The following is a 20291-nucleotide window of genomic DNA, read 5'->3' on the forward strand; positions in this document are numbered from 1 at the left end:
ACCCACGTGAACTTGAGTTTCATTCAGAAAAAAAAATACATTCGCTACCGATATTTCTTTCTCTCTAAAACAGCCAAAATTAGTAATTTAAAAATATATTTTGAAATATTCTGGATATGGTTTATTGGTCAGAGTCTATAATCATGCACTTTAGAAAAAGTTTAATAATTGGGCTCCCTGTGCATTTTCGTCCAGTGGACTAGCGCGATGCCACGAAGGCAAAAAGCAAAACTTTCGAAAATGTTTCTGGTTGAGTAATGTCTTTTTTATACAATTTCCATTGAACAAAATGCAGGGATTGTGGAATTTAATCGGTAAAATGGGCAGTGGGGCCCAGAATTTCCCGTATGAAGTGGGAGAAAAGCTGCCGGCTTCTGAGAGCAAGTCTCCGTGGTCTGTTCACCAGGGCAAGAAAAAAGTAAGAGAAATCAATAATTTCATTGTGTTGTGTGTGTTTTAAGTTCGAAAGTCTGATTTTTGTTCATGTGTAGGCTACGGGGCAAGCCGTTACAGTGTTTGCGTTAGACGTGAAGGCCTCGTCGGATCATAAGGTACTGGTGATCTCGTTGTGTGTTATTGCATTGCCCGTCGCGATTGCCCAACAGGTCAACATTAGTAATTTTCGTCAACACAGCTGGTACCATAGAGAATGATGGCTAAACCAGGGAAGTGCGCACTTCCCTGGCTAGACTTACTTTTTAAAAGGATCGGCCGTAAATGTTTATCACGCTTTTAAGAAATTGACAATAACTTACATGTTTATCAATGTGTTATTTTAGGCGAAATCATTATCTCTTCTACAAGAGCATCTCGGTCCAGCTCTTTTGCCCCAATGGGTGTGTTGGCTGCTTGCCTGTTTTAAAAACACCTTCGCAACAAAAAACATTTGTGATTTTTAGTATTTGGAATGCATAATTGGTGATGCCTTCTTTCCCAACTCATGGCAATTATACTGATTTAACTTGAAAATCCAGAATTCTGGAGAAAATATGTATATGTTTCACATGGCTATGTACATAAGTGAGGGGTATCCAGCTGCTATAGGTCTTGAATGAACTACATTGTCATTCTGTACACAGGCAGAGAGATTTTTTTTCTTGCCAATGACATCAATAAATCCATCAACAATTTCATTATCTTAATAAAGTTATAAGGGTATCTTTATTAAAGTTACCTTTTCTAGTGTGTTTCAAAGAAATTATAAACAACCCCTTATTTAGCTCATTCAAGACCTTCAGTGGCTACCTCTCATCTAGCCACTGTGAATATGATTTGATGCAACAATTCTTATTCAACATTGTGGGCTTATCGCAGTAATTTTTTTTCTTGAAAATTAAACCAAATATCCTTTTTGTGATTTTCCTTTTTTTTAATGGTTATTCTAGGTCCCTTACTCTTATTTTTGTTTTATTTGTGATATTACTGACAGATTCAGCTGGCTAAATCTGCAATCAAGAGGTTAAAGACTCTTCGCCACCCCAACATAGTGACATACATTGATAGTTTGGAGGTATGTATGTTGAACTGAAATGCATTCGAATTCCTTAGTGAAAGATCAATTTTTTGAAGTTAGATAGTTGTGCTATGTGTGACATTACCAGCAGGTGCGTGTCCAGAAAGGTGAGCGGGGTGTCTGAGGTGTTATAAGAGTTAGTTTGCGCTGTAATGTTAGTTTGTCTGATTGATCATTTGTATTTGCAGTCTGATACCTTGATCTACTTGGTAACTGAACCAGTCACTCCATTAGAAATATACATGGCGGATGAGACCAGCATTAAGTCTGACCTTGCCATCTCCTGGGGAATACACCAAATAGCTGTAAGAGATTGACTTTTCACATCATCCATTTTTTATCAGTACATGAAAAAAGGTGACAATCACATCACATCACCTACATCCACAGCAATACACCCAGTAAATTATCATGTCTTGATTTTAACTTACAGTATGGTTAACTTTAACTTAAGTTAAAACGGAATAAGAACCAATAAGAAAAAAGGACAATACTTTTTGACTGGTATGTTGGGAGTGTCTTACTTTATATTTTTTAGCGAAATGACTGCATTTGAGGCCACCTTGGTAAGTGGTACGAAAATGTGATCATCACTTATTGAAAACATGATTTCTCTGTCACCAGGCTGGCCTCAGCTTCCTTCTGAATGACTGTAACCTCATGCATGGTAACATCTGCATGGCATCTATATATGTGGATGTGGCCGGGGAGTGGAAACTTGGTGGGGTTGAGTATGTTCAACCTATTGAGCCTCCTCCTGGTGCAGATGTTACAGATAACAGTATACTGCCAGCACTTCAGGTGTATGACCCTCCAGAGGGAAGGAAGTACAGTAAGATGAACAAGAAATTACAGAAATGGTGAGCATTGAAGGTCGCTTGCGCGTTGATCAACAGATCACAAACTGAGCGCATCATCAATTTTAAACTTCCCACAGAAGCGTCAATGTTTATGCGATTGCTCTAGATTTTTTACCAAAGACGGCTCAATGTATGGAGAGTGTACACAGTTAAAACTTGTATTTGTATTAACAAGCAATAATGTAGTCGCACTTAAAAAGTAAACAACATTTTTTGCACTTATTTGAGACTGACGCAAAATTGAGCTTTTTGACGATATTGCCAAAATCAGTTCAATATGTGGTGATATAGCCTCTGTGTAGGTAAGAAAAAAATTTGTTGAAGGGAAAAAAAGTTAAATGTTGTATATTTATAATTTCGACCCTAAAAATTGATGGCGAAGTTCAGCAAAAAGTTCAGTTGATTGACGCGCAAGCAACCGTAAGAGGCATTTAAGTGAGGGATTAAGTAATTTGACACTTGAGTGCAGCTTTTCTTGGTATGAATTTGACGACCAGAGAAAATATCAAAGTTAAAATAAGGAAATTTATCTTAGGATTGTTGAGGTGAACGAAAAGCAATGTTTTGGTGTCCTTTAGATTTTATGATATCAGGATTCCATCCAAATTGTTCATCTTTTATACCTCCTATCCCTTTTAAAATAAACCAAAATCAAAAAGTTTCTTACTTTTGAGTAAGAAGATGTTTGACTGTGGATAATAAAAGGATACGTAATAACTGTGATACTGCAATCTATACCAATACTCCATCTATCCCAGCCAAGAATTTGTTCAGTTTCTCAATTCATTTGCCCACAGGTCAGCTGATGTCTGGGGGCTGGGATGTCTGATATGGGAAGTGTTCAATGGGACGTTACCGCGACCTGCCTCTCTGAAGACTGTTGGCAAGATTCCAAAGTCTCTCTTAGTACATTATGGGGAGCTAGTGAGCGCAAACCCTAGGATACGGCCGAACCCTACCAAGTTTATTGAGAATTGTCGTGCTAGTGGCAATTATCTGGATAATGCCTTTGTTGAGGCCAATCTCTTCCTCTCTGAACTTCAGGTACTGTCCTTTTCTCTCAGGTGAAAGTACCAGTGTATTCATGCCTATTGTGGATTTTAAAGTGATTATTAAGTATCCCAGTAAACTGCATCCCTATTCTGCTTTCAAATGAGGTTCAATTCATTTAAAAATGAGGTTAAAGCATGTTTACATTACATAACAGCCAGACCAACAGAACCTTAAACAGCACAATGTAGTATAAACTTTTTTATCTGACCAATACATGCAAGAATTTATAATAGACAAAAATAAACATGACTCAGCAAATCTGAGTGTCTGAACTCTTGCTTGTGATTCACTAGATGACAATAGACATTCCACACACAATTTTGGGTGTTCACAGTTTTACTGGTTAGCTTTATATCTTAGACATATTATGGTACAGTGTACCATACAGTTAATGGCTCTGTTGAGTGACTAACAATTGAGTGACCGGTCTCTATAAATCAGATAACTCACATAGCCCAAAAATATCAAGTTACTAACATATACTGCATTCAGTCATCTCTTTTAAGCTCCCAACCTTTTCCAAAAATAGAGGTGCTGTATCACAGAAATTTCTGCAAAATTTATCTGAAAAAAAAGAACTATTTGCTGCTTAGCTTGTTTTTAAGGGGTTCAGGTACATTAAACAATGAAACTCATTCTTAGAAAATACTGTGTGTTTGTTAATTCCAGATCAAGGATCCCAAAGAGCAAAAGAAATTCTTTTCCTCACTGAGCTCATCTGTTGACACATTCCCTGAACTATTCTGCAAGCACAGGATCCTCCCACAGCTTATTAATGCTTTCGAGTTTGGTGCGGCTGGATCTGCTGTGCTGGGACCCTTATTCAAGGTCAGTCTACGGCTGCAGGCCCGTACCCAGGTTTTTTATTGGGGTGTTGCGAAATCCGAAAACGTGGACCTAATTTTTACCGGGTGGAAGGAGTGGGGAGGTCAGTCTACAGTCTAGAGGTGTGGATGTTTAGTAAGCGCTGGGTGGGGCCATGAAGGGGGCGAGTGTCTGCATGGTGCACTTAAATTAAGGGCCTATTCTCCTGTGAATAGGCTTCTAGATCCTATTTACAGTTACTGAATAATAGTCAGCCTGAGGAATGGCATGATTTAGAACTTTAAAACAACATGTTTTCACAGTATTGTCTGATGTAAGGTGGTTTCTTGCCAGTAAGTGTCAAACTATGTGCTTTAAAATATAATCTGTTTTCTGTAGGTTGGCAAGCTTCTTGAGTCTGAAGAATATGAGAAGAGAATAGTGCCATGTGTAGTCAAGCTTTTCTCATCAACTGACAGAGCAACGAGAATACAGCTTCTCCAACAGGTAATGTTTACCCCTTACAGGCAGATAAGAGCCGATTCCATTGTTTGTATCAGCCCCTTTATCATCATTCATCTCTTATTTTTAGCTTCTGAAATTTAGATGCTGTGGCTCCTGGTTCAAGTAGTTCATTTTCCCCCTTAATTATCTTGATACAACCAGTTTGGAACAAAGTTGAATAACTTAACCTTATCTCGTATTTAAAGGAAAAGATGAGAGATAAACTTTTCTGATGCTGAATCAAATGTAAGTGAAGTAGTTAATTGGCATTCTTTCTTATACTTATTTTATTCATCTGTTTCAGCTTGAGCTGTTCGTTCAGCACCTGAAGCCTCAAGTCGTTGACGAGCAGATCTTTCCCCATGTTGCCCTGGGCTTTGGAGACACCGTCCCTGCCATGAGAGAACAGACGGTCAAGGTAATCATACATACAGTATCTCTTTCGTAGCCCTGGGAGTCAGAAGGTTAATGGCTCCCAGGCTTTAAATAGGCCTAGCGGTAAGTTGGACGTCGCCACCTGCCCTCCTAAGGCGTACGGCACACTAGACGATTTTGTAAGCTCGTATGAGCGAATTCAATCACCGCTGATCGCCAGTAACGGACGAATCAGACGTCAAGATATCGGCGAATTCGACGGCGCGGCAGCAGACAGATCTGGCGATCGAAATTCGCTTATACGAGCGTACAAAATCGCCTAGTGTGTCGTAGGCTTAACAGCATTTGTTTGTGTAGATTTTGGTGGAGAACCTCGAAATTCTAGAATACTGCTTGGCATGCCCTGGCCTTTTGACATATTTGACACATTGTGATCTAGGCGATGCTGCTGTTGACTCCAAAGCTGAGTGAGAAGACCATCAATAGCCATCTGCTGAAGCACTTCGCCAAGTTACAGATGGACCAAGAGGTTTGTAGTCTCCCCGTAGGCGATTTGTCTCTTAGTCACGCAAAACCAAGAGATTTGTAGGCGATGGGGCTCTAGGTCTCGCAACACCAAGAGATTTGAAGTCTCCTTGTAGGCGGGCAGACCACTTATTTTTTTCTACCGCTTACCCGCAGTTTCTCTAGTTGCTATTTAATTCAATCTGTGGCCAATTGAAAATATGTTCCGGTGCGAATATACAGTGAATGCGCCGTGAAAATCACGACTGTGTCATTTATTTTTCAGGCGGGAATAAGAACCAATACTACAGTCTGTCTTGGCAAGATAGCCTGTCATCTACCACCTGCGGTAAGACTGGATTCATCCATTCGCCCGCACATCTAGTCTTCAAATAGCACATATATTCACTTTTTCGATTGGCGAACTTTTGATTGAACTCGCGCGCGCTACGTCTTTTGCCTGCAAATTACATATAAAAAACTTATTCAGCGCTGAGAATCAGCCATAAAGTCGCAGCCATTTCAATTTTTTACGTGAGTTTCCCCGCGTGATTTCTCACTTCCAGACTAGACAGAAGGTTCTCGTGTCTGCGTTCCTACGTCCATTTCGCGACCCGTTCCCACCCGCTCGGACTGCTGGCGTGATGGCGTTCTGCGTGACCAGCGAGTTCTACCCTCTAAAGGATGTGGCCGCACGTATACTGCCGGCACTGTGTCCACTCACTGTGGACCCAGAGAAGAAAGTCCGCGACCAGGTAAGGACAGAAGAAAGTCCGTGACCAGGTAGAGAGAGAAGAAAGCCCGCGACCAGGTAGAGAGAGAAAGCAAGTAACCAGGTAGGGAAAGAAGAATGTCCGCGACCAGGTAGAGAGAGAGAGAAAGACAGCCCGCGACCAGGAAATGCGGGAAAGAATGCCAGTGACCAGGTTGAGAGAGAAGAAAGTCCGCGACCAGGTAGGGACAGAAGGGTGTCCACGACCAGGTAGGGACAGACAAAGAAAGCCCGCGACCAGGTAAAGAGGGAAAGAATGCCAGTGACCAGGTAGAGAGAGAAGAAAGTCCGCGACCAGGTAGAGAGGGAAAGAAAGCCAGTGACCAGGTAGATGGAGAAAGAAAGCAAGAGACCAGGTAGAGAGGGAAAAAGCTAGTAACCAGGTAGAGAGGGAGAGAGGGAGAGAAAGCAAGTGACCAGGTAGCGTGAGAAAGAAAGTCAGTGACCAGGTAGAGAGAAAACCCCCCACTAATTTGATTCGGATATGCTATAACGCGATACTCTTTTAATCCTCCATTTCTTTGAAGCCCTTCTCTCCAATAAGCTTCCTTAGAGCCGACATTGTGAGAACGCTTCTGCTTCTGTTAGGCTCTACCTTTGTAACGTAGAGACACTAGAAGGACTACTGCAGCGGGATGGTCGCTGTCATAGATTTTATTAGATGGCGATATCGATGGAACTTGATGCTTTCTCACACTTTTGGTATTTTGTTGGGTTTTTCGTTTTGTTGTGAGGTTCGCATACACCTTTTTCAATTAATGTTGACTAAAAGAAATTGGAGAATGCCAAATGCCTTACACTACTGGTTTAGAGAATACAGATCCTGTGTCTATGACTCAGTGAGGCCATTTAGGCTTCCAGTGAGGCTCATGTAGTGAAATGCACGCATTTTTAACACAAGAAAACAATATTGTTAGTCAAACTTTGTTCCATTTTCCATTTTTTATTGTCAAACTTAATTGAAATAGGTGTACATGGGTTTACCTTGTTCTATTTCAGACGTTCAAAGCGGTCAAGCTGTTTATTGGTAAACTAGAAAAGGCGTCAGAGGACCCAGAATCTGCCATGAACACCGCAGGTACTGTATATCTTTTCGATGATAAAATACGATGCGACCATACATAGTCATCTGCTTTTTACAGTGAGGTTAGGGGCGGGTTATGCGGATTATGCGGATTAACTTTGACCAATCATATGTCGACGCTTAAGCCAGAGACAGTTTGATAAATCTGCTCACAAGACACACTTGAGTGTAACTTCCACGCACGTTCTTCAGACTAATTTCATTGGTGAATATTTGTTGACATATCCCGATTTCACATGAATACATACTTATATTTTATTTCATTTCGTTTTTAAGCATAAAGTACAGATCCATATGAACAGCTATATACAAATTGAATTGTCTAGGTTTATTTTTAAGGTTGCATTTGTTTCTCGAAGTCCATCCAGTCCAGAATTGTATCATTGTCTCACCGAAATAAAAGTTTCTAGTTTGGTACCATCCTTTCGACCATCCCCCTCTTGAAGTCATACCGTATACCTTCCGTTCTTGTCGATGGCAGGGAATACATGTTTATATGTATTTTCTTATATTGTGTTTGTAGCTGATCAGTCGACTGCAGATGGTAGCGCATCGTCATGGACAGGGTGGGCGGTCACCTCTCTAACCTCCAAGCTCTACAGGGGGGGAGCGCCTGCCGCCGCCGGCGCGCCCGGCCCCGCAACACCCCCAGCAGAGCAAGCTGGACCCCCGCCTGCTACAGGAAAACCAGGTACGATACGACGTTGAAATATCGACAATAAGTCTGTTATCCGTGAGGCATTCAACATTTGTTCTAAAACTTGTCTGTAGCCTTGTAAGTTATACCATCAAATAGGATACAGCAACTTTTAAGCGTGTTTCGAAGTGCTGAAAGACATTAGAAATTAAACTAAACAGCCAAGATTATTACTATCCAAGACGATCAAATGCGCTTCAATCTTCCAGATAGTTATATGTTTGTGTTGTTCATCTTTGGAAGTAAGTTCTTTTTATGATGTTGTTCGGCTATAAACAGTTTTCGGCCTCCACGTTGCACAAATATGTTATCTAAGTCCTGCCATGTGATTTTTATCATAGACAGCTCTTCCTCCCGTCAGTCGAATATAGGTTGTTAATCAATAGAAGTAGGAAAGAGTTATAAGTAGGATAGCATCTGGATAATTTATTGTCATTGTCTTTTATATTTTGAAAAAATTGGGAATATGTACAAAAAGCCCAAATTGTCGTGTTTGTGAACCAGAAGAATAAATACAAAACGCCAAAAACTAGTATTCGACTCTTCCAAATTTTTGTCTTTAATAAATACAGAGAAGAAGTCTAATACCAGTTTTTTTGTGGTTTCTAAAAGCTGAGATTTATAGAAACTCAGTTCATTTAAAAAACAATATGGCGAGGGCTAGTACAAAGTTAACAAATGTACGTTATCAAGTAACAAGTCTTTTTTCTCTGTTTCTTAGTTACCGATTCACCGCGTAGGCCACAACCACAAAAACCTCCGGCAACTCGGCCCAGTGCTACTCCGCCACCTGTGACAGGGGATGAGTCTGGTAGCGACTATGACGAGGACTGGGGAGGGGACTGGAGCGAGCCTAAGGTAGCATAAGCGACATTAGCTTCATCTTAACGATTGTTTATGGTTATTTTTCTACAATGAATACAAAATGTTATGAGAATAATAATCTATGGTATTTATCCCCATTCCATTAAAACAGCCGACTCAGTCTCGTAGTATTGTTGGCGAGATGAGAAATGACCTGATGGCGGTCAAACAAGAGTGCGAATCGTGGCAGAACGCCGCAGAGTCTAGAAAGGTAAGGCGAACACACTAGCATACTAACTACCGCCGAGGTTTGATATTTCCCGGTATGACCGAACGGTCGAGGTTAGTAAGTTGTTTATTATATGGCTTTTTGAAATAAAAATGACAAGAAAACATATCAACTTTCGCTTTCGCGGAATATCGATTAGTTTATCGATCGATTTCAAAAAGGCGGGAAAACAAGAAACACTCTCGCTCGCTGCCAAATCAAAAATGTAATTTTTTCAGGATGCCGAGCAGGAAGATGCAGATAGCGGAAGTGATTACGATGACTGGAATAACGATGATTGGTCCACAATAACAAGTGACAAACCACAGGTAGACCACAAGCTCGAATGATATATGTATATCTGCATTCCTGTCGACAATGCAAGATTTATTTTTGTCGTATGCAACCTTCCTACGACATGTTTTATCCCTGAATTACACACTACGATTTTCGTAGCCAAACGTCCTAGCGGATTGGGAGGCTGTTTTACACTGGACGATTCGAGTTGTAGAGGTGTTGCGGGCAAGTCCCATACGACTTATTCTTTCTGTCTAAATCACCGGTTAGAGAGTTCTTATTTTGCTCACCGTTCCCTTTCAGGATAAACCCGATACAAGCTCAACATACAGCAATAAGGCCGGCCAGCCAAAGAGTGCGAGCCTGCTGTTTGCAGGGCCAGCGGATACGTTTGGTGACATCCCCTTCGCAGACGACCCTTTTTCTGGATTGGTGAGTGGACTTGTAATATGGGTACCCTGTGTCGCCTGTTAGCGAATAGTACAGTACAACAGCGCTATGTGCAAACTGCATCATGGGAATGTTATTCTATGGGTCGTGGGATGTGCCACACTCCTCACCCTTCCCAGAATGCACCGCATACTTATCAGTTACACTCATGGGTGCCAGGGGCATTTATTCCCTCATTAAACTACACGCAGCAAGCGCATCAGGACTTAGATCGAAAGGGACACGGGTACTCACCCTTGTGGAAGTGACGAATAACTCACCCAAAACTTACCCATCCTCGGGGACCCAGGGCGTCGCGGAGATCGGGCACACAGGGAGCGCGACGCGAGAAAGAAACAGGCTAAAAGACGTCTTTCAGTGCTCCTTCTTTCTCGCGCGCTCCCTGTGTGCCCGATCTCCGCGACGCCCTGGGTCCCCGAGGATGAAACTTACCAAAAGTTTTAAACCCAAACAGCTGTATTTTATGATACTTTTTGTTGTTTATAACAGTCTAATGTTGAACAAAAGAAATCTGATAAACTTGCGCGATCTAAACGCCAACAAAAACCTGTCAACAAACCATCAACGGAAGCTGGTACTAAAACGCAAGGAACGGCAAAGAAAACGCAAAACGACGGCGGAGGCTTTGGAGGGGGTAATTGGGACACTTCTGACTGGGGTTCTCTCGAGTCGTCTGTACAGGATCCAGTGCGAACTGGCTCTTTCGGCTCCACAAAGTCCTCGAAATCGACAGCCAGTAGTGGTGGTGTTGGCGGGGGAGACTGGGGCCTAGATGAGGTGGGCCCGCTTGATAATGTCCCTAGCGATAAACCCAAAGTGAAAAGTGTGCCTGCAAAAACGGAGCCTCCTTCCCATGCTTCTGCGGGTGGCTGGGACGGTGGGGGCTGGGACACTGGCGATTGGGGATCCATGGACGCTGTCTCCACAGGGGGACCGAGTAAAGCAGAGTTAGCTAAGCAAAAACGAGAAGAAAGGAAGCAGCAAAGATTGCTGGCAATGAAGGAAAAACGGGCTGCTAAAGGGCCTTCCAAGCTAGGGGGGGTTAAAATACAATAATCAAAATACAATGAATTTTTCACTTCAAGTGATTTCTTTTTCATAGAATTATTTTAAAATTTGTGTATTATAAGAGATTCTATATTTAGGCAGTTTTTCACAAAAGAAGAATTTGTAATAAATTCATTTGAAGGTGGTTGAGGTTTTGCTCATCACGTTTCTCTGAGATTTTGCTCATCACTCATAAGAATTCTATCATATTGACATTGACATGAAATGTAATACACACTAGCTCCTCATGCGAGAGAGGATATATTCATAGCGTTACAAGCGTCAGCAACTTGTAAAATGAATAGAAACCAGTTCTAGAGTAAAAAACTACAATGCATTGTGTAGGCGTTCTGTCATTTGTTGGCTGAGCTCCTCAGCAAAAAATTCCTTCGTTTGGGAATAGCGTATAGTCAATCAAACCAAACAATCAAAACCAGACAAACCGCCCCCAAACCTCGTGTCGATTACGCGCTATTTCCAAACGAGACATGGATTTTGGATTCGCCGGGGTCGTGCAACAACGAATTTGGCTGAAAGGACTACAGACGCAAAAGGAAAGACTGGCTCGCAGGCTAGTCTCTTACTACCACCCACACACCCCCCCTTCCCCCCCCCCCCCCCCCCCTCACCACCCCATTTCCGTCTTTCCATTCTGTTAAAATGTGTCCATTCACGCATTTTTTTTATCTACTCCTTACATAACATGTCAGGGCCCTCCCTGATTGTTGAGGCCTGGACACAAGTTGCCGATAAAAAAATAAGAAGCAAAGACGACTCAACCAATGATGACAGAAGGCTAATTTCTCTCTTGCTCAATTTAGCCCGGTCTTCTGTCTACTTAAAAAAATATCTGGTCCCCTTTATACCTTTGAGCACAAAAATGAGAGGATGTTTAAAGGCTCTGGTCTCTCTAAAACAACATCGAAACATTCTGATCATTTTCAAGCTCAAACAAACGCAGAAATGTTTAAAATAATGTACACAATACCGTAAATCCCAAAATCAATCATTGGCTAGGCCCGGCCTTAAATCCATGCACCTTAACCCCGCCCTCTTCTACTGACACCCGTTTATACGCATATTCACATCGCACTCCCTTTGTCCTTTTGCTGTTTACCCTTTGTCCCCCAATACGAAGCGAAGCCAAAACATAAAAGGGGCCGAACTTCGTGATAAAGAAAATATTGAAGTTTGGGGAGGTCTAGTACCAAGAAGAGTTTCTTTCAATGGTCCTCATTTAGTTCGGCCTCGGATTCTAATTTTTAGGATTTCGTTCTACGCCCCTGGAAATTCCCTTTGGTGCTATAGGCCTCGACTATTTCCATGCGTCCTCAGGTTTTCTGTGCAGCGGACATAGTAGAATTCGAAAATGAACCATTCCAGCAGTTCTTATCTTCTAGAATACGTTGGCCGTCTTTTCATCCCCTTTCCGTGTTACACCTTTTGCTGTTCATTAACGGGAAAGGGACATTCATTTGTGCCAAAAGTTACATCGATAGCGTGTATTGTACGTTCATCAACATCGCACGAAACATCATTTAGCGTGACTCGACTTTCAATAACAATAATTGAATATTCGCGAACATTCATTAGCATCAACGGAGAAACAATAACGCACTTGGACATTCAATTCGATTGGAACGAGCATTCTTTTGCGTGCAAAAAAAATCATTTGCACGTTTGGACAATCAGTAGCGTTTAATGACAATCAGTTATAAAAAATAGAAAATTCATTAGTGTTATTAACATAAACAACGACAATCAACAAGCCTTTTCAGACAATCATGTTCATCAAGGTGGACATTAATGAATGTGGTTTGACAATCATTTGTTCGATTCAAACAAACATTATAAGAAAAGAAAATATCATTAGTTTTATTTCGATTTTTGAAGTGACATTTATACGTGAAATTGATCTCTATAACAGGTATATAGGTTTGCATAAAACGAAACCATTGCCCACATTTCGCTCCCGTGACTGTTCCTAGATGTTGTAGCCTCCGATGTTGAGAAATGGGCTGTGGTGCGGTAACTTTTTAGCTCAGTGTTTGGGCCGGTATCTAGTGGGTTATGGTGCGCTGGTGCACCGTCGTAATTAAAAATGACGTTTTCGTTGGGGTAAAGATTCAGTCGTGTTTGTAAAGTCGTTTAATCTTTGTGCATTCATTCCCCCGATGATAGATAAGTGGAAGAAAAGACCGTTAGTGGGCGAAATAGCCAAAGTGACTGTGATATTTCTTCCAATTTGACCACATACTTGGCGGTATACGTTCTCTCTCCCCTTTTCTAGCTCTTCCCTGTGTTCGAGGGGTTTCTTGGCGGCATTTCTCATACAAACGTTTTCTGTTTTTCTAGAGCGAACGAGTGAGTATATACTTTTTGCTTTTATAAACCCTCCACAAAAAGTGTTGTTTGTTTGTCTGGTTTTTTGTTAAAATTATTTATAGTTCTATATTTCTTTTAATTTTAGGAGCCAACTGTTCAAAGAAAAAAGAAAAATATAACTCTAATGAAATTTTATTTTTCCTTGTTGTTTGGTTTAAATCGGATAAATGGTTGTCAAACCACATTGGTGAATGTCACGTTGATGAACATGATTGTCTGAAAAGGCTTATTGATTGTCTTTGTTTATGTTAATAGCACTAATAAATTTTCTATTTTTTATAACTGATTGTCAATAAACGCTACTGATTGTCCAAACGTGTAATTGAATTTTTGATTGCATGCCCCCACCCCCCTCACACACACACGGACATCCATTTACTATCCAAAGATGCTAAACGACTCTTGCCACTGCAGAGGCTAACACATTTTAATATAGAAATGCGTCCTTGCTGATCTTACCGCTAGCTGTTATATTGTATCGGCATCTGTTTGCAATTTTGAGTTATCATATATGACCGTTGCATTCCTCGACGCACCATTCCCCGAATTTCATAGACGGCTGTGGGAGCCCCATCGCCTGTTTGCAAATCGTGAATACCTCAGAATGTTTATTAAACTATTTGGCTCACTCATGCTGTTAGAAAGCGAACGCTAGCAAGGCTTGGGGAACATCAGATTGCCTTTACGTCTGTCTGCTAATTAGACCCGACATTCCATGGTCTGTGGCCTGATTTTATTAATGTCATGACATTGGTGTCCATTGATGCGTATTGCGTGCGCGATGCCTCCACAGAATACAATAACCCCCCCCCCCCCCCCCACCACCACCACCACCACCCCAACAACACCTCCCAGCTATTTTGAGCAATCATTGAGTATTACTACACTATAACTTTACTGCATCCGCCAGGTGAAGGGGGTGGGAGCGAAAGCCAAACCTTCCTAGACGAGACTTTGAGTTCTAACACCTCTGCTGATTGAGTTAGGGCCACATTATACGGCGTGCCAGGGTCGCATTATCTCGCCGCTCTAGAAAGCTCTACAGATCTATGGTCCAACCTCAACCGAACCAGAACGGTGCGACTCTGGCACGCCGTTAAACCAACGCATTATGCTACTTACAAGTTTTCTTTTAACAACATTACAAAGTTCTTCATAGACCCTCATTCCAGTCACATGACAACATAACGGTTGTGCCATAACATAACAACGCTAATGTTTTAGCACGTAGAGACGCTACTTAGTCTGCGACAGGGGTCTACACCTCATAAGCATTGTGCTTTTAGTAGACTCCTCATCATCACTATTTTTTGCATTATTATCATTATACTATTATTTGGTGAAATAAACTTGATTGATTGATTGATTGAACCGTGGTTGCGAGCAAGGGGCTGTAGGACAAAGAGAGCAGAGGCAGAAGACTGGGGTCAAGTTATTTATTTGCTAGGCGGCGTTTACGGCGTCATTTGAAGAGGGTCTTACGTAACGAGGAGCGAAAACGAAGCGCAAGACTTCGGAGCCTCTTTTCGTCTAGTTCCTGCCCCTCTATACGCTAATCTCGACGTCCTGGATTCTCGATGATGGGTCGTACGAGTCACGAGTCGTAAATAGAGCAGGGGCTATGCATAGGACAGACGTTATGACCCGGGCTGGCAGCTCCGATGGGTTTGTGATGCATGATGTCAAATATGCAAAATGTTCAATTAAGTTCCTCCACTCCACGACCTTCAGGGTCTTCGCGATAGTCTAATAAGAGACCATAGTCTTTATCTTGAATGAGAACAATCAAGCTAATGATTCCATTTAGCGCGTAATATGTTATTGGCATCAGTATCCCCGCCCCTCGGGACTCAGACGCTCTAGTGTTTCTGTTCATTAGATAATATCAACTAATTTAATTTCAAATGCGCCATATGACCATAAGATGTTTTAGCTCACTATTCAGCTTACCATAAGTACACCAGTTTGCCACATTCTAATGTACTTTGACCGCTTTTCTCGTCTTTATATCAATATTAATTACAGAGTCCGACTCTCCAACTCCCCTCTCTTTACGCATTAGCATTCGTTAGCTATTAGTTTATTGTTTAAAAGGTACTATAGACAATGATGCTTCTTTATTTATTTTTCTAAAACTATGAGCAACCATTAAAAAAAATCCAATCAACTCCTAATAACTTATCAGATTTTTCCCTTCAGAGCGGAGTTTACTGTACATAAAGACTTGAACTAGAAATACTTCTAGTCGTAACATGATTTATTCTTTATTGTCTTTATCAAATAATATAATTTGCCCTGTCACATCCCAAAGAATCGTGGCCATGCCTAACTGTTTTTTGCTTTGATTTCAACAATTCATTTACAATTCGCTACTTTCAGTCGCCACTCGATAAAGGAAGAGCTGAGCTAATCTGCTAAATATGTATTTTAGCTCCAAGGGGGCGTCTCTGAGTCACCAGTGAAAAATGTACCTTTTGACTCCCACTAGACTAGAACAGGTATGAAGGAATATTAATATTGATGATGTATTGAATTTGTAAATAACTCATAAAAATGCGCTCTTGTTTTCCCCGAACTGGTCGGTCCGGTAACACTTGGCTTGGTAGGATTCCTGTGATTGGTCGAGAGGGGCTGGTGAGAAGGTTTTTGGTGACGTCACACCATAAACCACAGGCAATAGGATGTTCTCCGTTCTGTAAGGAATGTAATACCTCTCGTTCAAACCCAGCACGTTCCAGGCCATTCTCTCATCACTACTTGAAGAGTTAGACGCAGCTTTTAAAATAGCCGATGTGGGCGTCATGGCATATTTTCTTGATTGCGTTTCCAAGTTCAAATCCCTTTATAATATGCATATCTCTACATCGCAGCCTGAACACCCCAATTGATTGGTCTGTGTAAGATGTGCAGTATGCAGTCCCTACAGGCAGTAACTACGAGCATCTTCTATTTAGGGTGGCCACTATTTGTATCAAGACTGTTAGCTGTAGCCATGACAGCCTTCCTTGCTGATGAGTCCTAATAAGGACGAAGCAGTTGTCCATGGTTTCCAAACTGCACGAATAATAAACTGTGCTAGCGTCCCGTTTTGGTCCCACTGTGCCAATATGTGTATGCTAGTTGTGCCTTAATGTTCACTTATCGCAACATTTCTACAAAGGGTGGGTCATAGCTTTATGCTTCATATAGTCTTGGTGTATGATTGAACTTGTTCAAAGAGTCAAGCGGTCACTTGAAGACCCATCGAGGGTGACCGTTTAATTGAGGTTCGACTGAATATAACGAGCTTGTCCCAATGTTATTACTTCGGCGAACACTATCAGACAAAGATAGGAATTTTAAGTGCTTAAGGCTAAGTTCAAACGTCGTATTATCCATGAGCCGTAAAATGAACCAAGTCGATTGTATAATCGTCATTTGCAGGCATTTGCATTGAATACGGCTCATGGATAATACGACGTTTGAACTTAGCCTAAGTGGTGATGTAGCTAGTTCTATTTTTAGCATTCTTTGAATGCAGTCATGCACGGGTGGAGCTCAAAGATGCGTGAAGGTTTTTCACGTCACGCTGTGATGCTGCTCGCGTGTGTCTAGCTTGGTTCACAAAATAGCGTGATATTAGTCATTATTTTGAAGTTCGTATATGACACGAATCATTTGATTCCGTGCAACTTTTCAAACCATTTGCACGTCCCATATCGTGATATCCTCAAGTGGTTTATCAATACGTATTCACCTTGAATACGACGACCTTACTTCTGATTTCATTCAGAAAAAAAAATTAAAAAGGCTTTCATTATTTTAAGTTCATATTTTATTTTCCATTTTGACATCTATTTGGTGTAATGTTTTTTTTTTCGTGCTGTAGATTCAAGATAATGTAAAGACTGCCAATGTAAAACAATGTCATTAAATAGACCACTTAAGCGACGTGAGTAATTGTACATGAATTGGTAGAAAAGTATATTTAACTGGACTTTTTACTGATGAAAATAACAGAGCAGTGTATTTGAGAAGAGTAATCTAGCGATTATTCGACGAATTTATGCACTCAGTCCACTGATTATGACATTTTTATAAAGGGTGCTTTGTTGCTATGACAACATCAATCAAACAAAAGTCGTCGATGCAAAGAGGGAACCCGAAAAACATGTAGCTAATGCGTCCTTTTTATGTTATTACAGCCGAATTTGTTTCGTGGCCGCCCTCAGGCGGTTTTGATTGTTTGAATTGACTACGCGCTATTCTTAAACGAGAGCAGGATTTCGGATCCTGGATGGCCACGCAACATCGAATTTTGCGCGTCAGAAAGCCAGAACAACTGCTAACAAGATTTAGAACAGGCCAACTATACGGACTTCCGGTCGAGTTTGGCAGCCTTTTTGCCTATCGATTATTTAACGCTGAGGAACAAGCTGGAACTGAAAATATCTCGGAATATCACATCTGCCATATAAAATGAAGTTCTACTTTGGCGCGACTTTTTTCACGAGCTTCGATAATTTCAGATAACACACCAGCGGCGTAGCCAGGATTTTTAACAGGAGGGGGCCCAAAAGGCCATTTCAAGGCATTTTTTGTATTTTAGATGATGTCTCATACATTTACTGTATTTTTGGCTGCTAGAAGGGGGGGGCAGGCCCCCTGGGCCACTCCCTGGCTACGCCCCTGCGCACAGTCATATAACAGTTTTACGCTACGTATTAGATCTGGGATCTTGGCTTGTTTTAGTCTGCTTAGCAGCTCTAAAAGCGGCTGCTAAGCAGACTAGGCGTGTTAGTCCTTCCTCCAATATTCACAAGTTTGCTACGTTCGCCGAATCACCTTTTCTTTTCTAAGAGCGCTATTTTATTTCTGACCCGATCTACTCCTTAAAAGTGTAATACTTTGGATGGAACGCTCTGATTAATCTTTTGTGTACGTTCTCGTTTAGTAATATAGGGCTCGTAAACAACTTCTTTTGTTCGCTAAGGCTTGAGGCTTCGCACTGTTGAATACATTCTATACATGAATAGTGTAGAAAAACAACAGCATAAAAAATATAAATGATCATGGAAAGCTGGTAGGGGTCTTGTAGCATGAGGCTGGCTAGTACTAGGGGATAGGTTGTTCCTGGTTAAACCCAGCAGGAATTTTTTTGGTAATACGAATCAGTATTAACGTGATACAATAAAGGTTCTCGGTGCCATCCCGTCTAGTTTAAGCCTAAAACAATGCGCTATTTGGGTATCAGATGTCGACATTAGAAGCTGTTTGCCTCCAAATAATATTGATATCGCTTGATAGAACAGATAAGAAGATGTCAAATATTTGGTTTTTATTTTTCTTCAACACATGGATAACTTTACCAGCAAGATACCATCTAATCTGCTAGCGCCGCGAAATATGAGGTGTAATTTGGACATGTAAAACAAGATCTTCCCGGCTATACTCAGATGACAAATACAGATAACTAAACGTTTCTATACAATTTAACCAGAAGAACTCCTCAACCTCATTGTTTTTTTTTTGTTTTTTTTTTTTGTTTTTGTTTTTTTTTTATTTCCAGAAACTTTACGGTGTAATTATATTATTTTTGGTGATGTGGGTGAGTGTAAAATTTATCTTGTGAGGACACACCCTTTCTTGTTGAAATATGAAAAGATGTAACGGTTAAAAGGGATTGAGGTTAAAAAAACATATAGGTTTGCCTTTTATTTTCCCAGTTTGCCTTATTTCCCCCAATCCGTTACTTTCGGTTAATCAAGTGAATTATTAACAACAGTTTAAACGTTACCCCCCTCCACCACCACCCCTAATGAACTAGTCATATATTTGCTTACTCTTAGAGTTCACTCATCTTTCTCTCTCACTAACGCACTGCTCGCTTAAGTCATCCCCACCCTACTTCAGTACCCAAGAGGCGTGGGTTCATTGGTACATCTTCGTGTTGTTTGCCTGAGATCGCACATCGAATATACCGCCACTGTCATTTTTTAATGTTCTCACGCAAAATTATTATATTGATATCGTTTTCTCTTGATTCCTTTGGAATGGTACAAAATTCGTTATACAATTTGGCACATTTTCTGCGTTCTTCTTTGCATTTTTCTCACTGTTTTTCCAGAAACATCTCGTAAAGCATTTGTCATTGTCCAACTCCATTTGTTTTGTGACCGGTCCCCAAGGGAGGTACAACAGGGTTTATTGTATTTTCGGGTTTTTGATTTAACTGTTAATTCATTGCTCATTCAAGCAGAGACATGGGCCAGCGCCGACAAAAGAAGCGTGTTTTGTAGCGTTTCCAAAGGGATGTAGAATTATTCTGAGGCGAATCACTCTCAGGCGCTTGTTTCAAAATGTTTTTAACAATCTACAAGAGTAAAAGTAAACAACTTAAGACTAAGCGTGTTTTAAACAATGTCTATGGGGCGTTTGAAGCTGTCTAGAAATAAAAGTTTATTTTAAGCCATATTGACTTTTCTTGACAAGTCAGCTTGCTCAGATTTTTTTTTCAGCGGCAGTATTACTCCAATTCTATAAATCAAATCCTAAATAATTCTATTAATTAGTGCTTCAAATAAAAGAGCTTGTACGGGACAATATAGCTTTATGATCTATTCAATATTCAATAGCACTCACATTCCTGAAATATTTTTTAGCTAAACACGACACAATATAAGTTGAGGCGTTTGCTTTGACAATGTACTCCACAAGTACACCGAGTCGCGCTTTTCTGCAATTATAGTCGTTTCAGCAAATAGAAGAAATTGTGCATATTCTATAATTGCTTGTTAACAATAGCGGAATAGGGTGTAAACAACACAACGCCATTTAAAATTAAAATTTTGAGATCCGATTTGGAAACGAAGCTAAGCCGTTGCCAAACACCGCT

General features: G+C 40.9%; 1 protein-coding gene across 1 annotated transcript; it reads left to right on the forward strand.

Moving 5' to 3' along the window:
* The first annotated feature begins 195 nt into the window (after positions 1 to 195).
* On the forward strand, positions 196 to 11372 carry LOC5504809 (N-terminal kinase-like protein). Its single transcript, XM_032373133.2, has 19 exons — positions 196 to 418; positions 492 to 551; positions 1430 to 1510; positions 1702 to 1818; positions 2138 to 2373; positions 3171 to 3417; positions 4096 to 4254; positions 4630 to 4737; positions 5039 to 5152; positions 5549 to 5638; positions 5900 to 5962; positions 6180 to 6368; positions 7385 to 7463; positions 7993 to 8160; positions 8888 to 9024; positions 9143 to 9241; positions 9478 to 9567; positions 9839 to 9967; positions 10475 to 11372. Exons 1-19 carry the CDS (start codon positions 290 to 292, stop codon positions 11039 to 11041), a joined length of 2862 nt encoding a protein of 953 aa, XP_032229024.2. The 5' UTR covers positions 196 to 289; the 3' UTR covers positions 11042 to 11372.
* The last annotated feature ends 8919 nt before the right edge of the window (positions 11373 to 20291 follow it).

Source organism: Nematostella vectensis, chromosome 7 (assembly GCF_932526225.1).
Source record: "Nematostella vectensis chromosome 7, jaNemVect1.1, whole genome shotgun sequence".
Classification (NCBI taxonomy): domain Eukaryota; kingdom Metazoa; phylum Cnidaria; class Anthozoa; order Actiniaria; family Edwardsiidae; genus Nematostella; species Nematostella vectensis.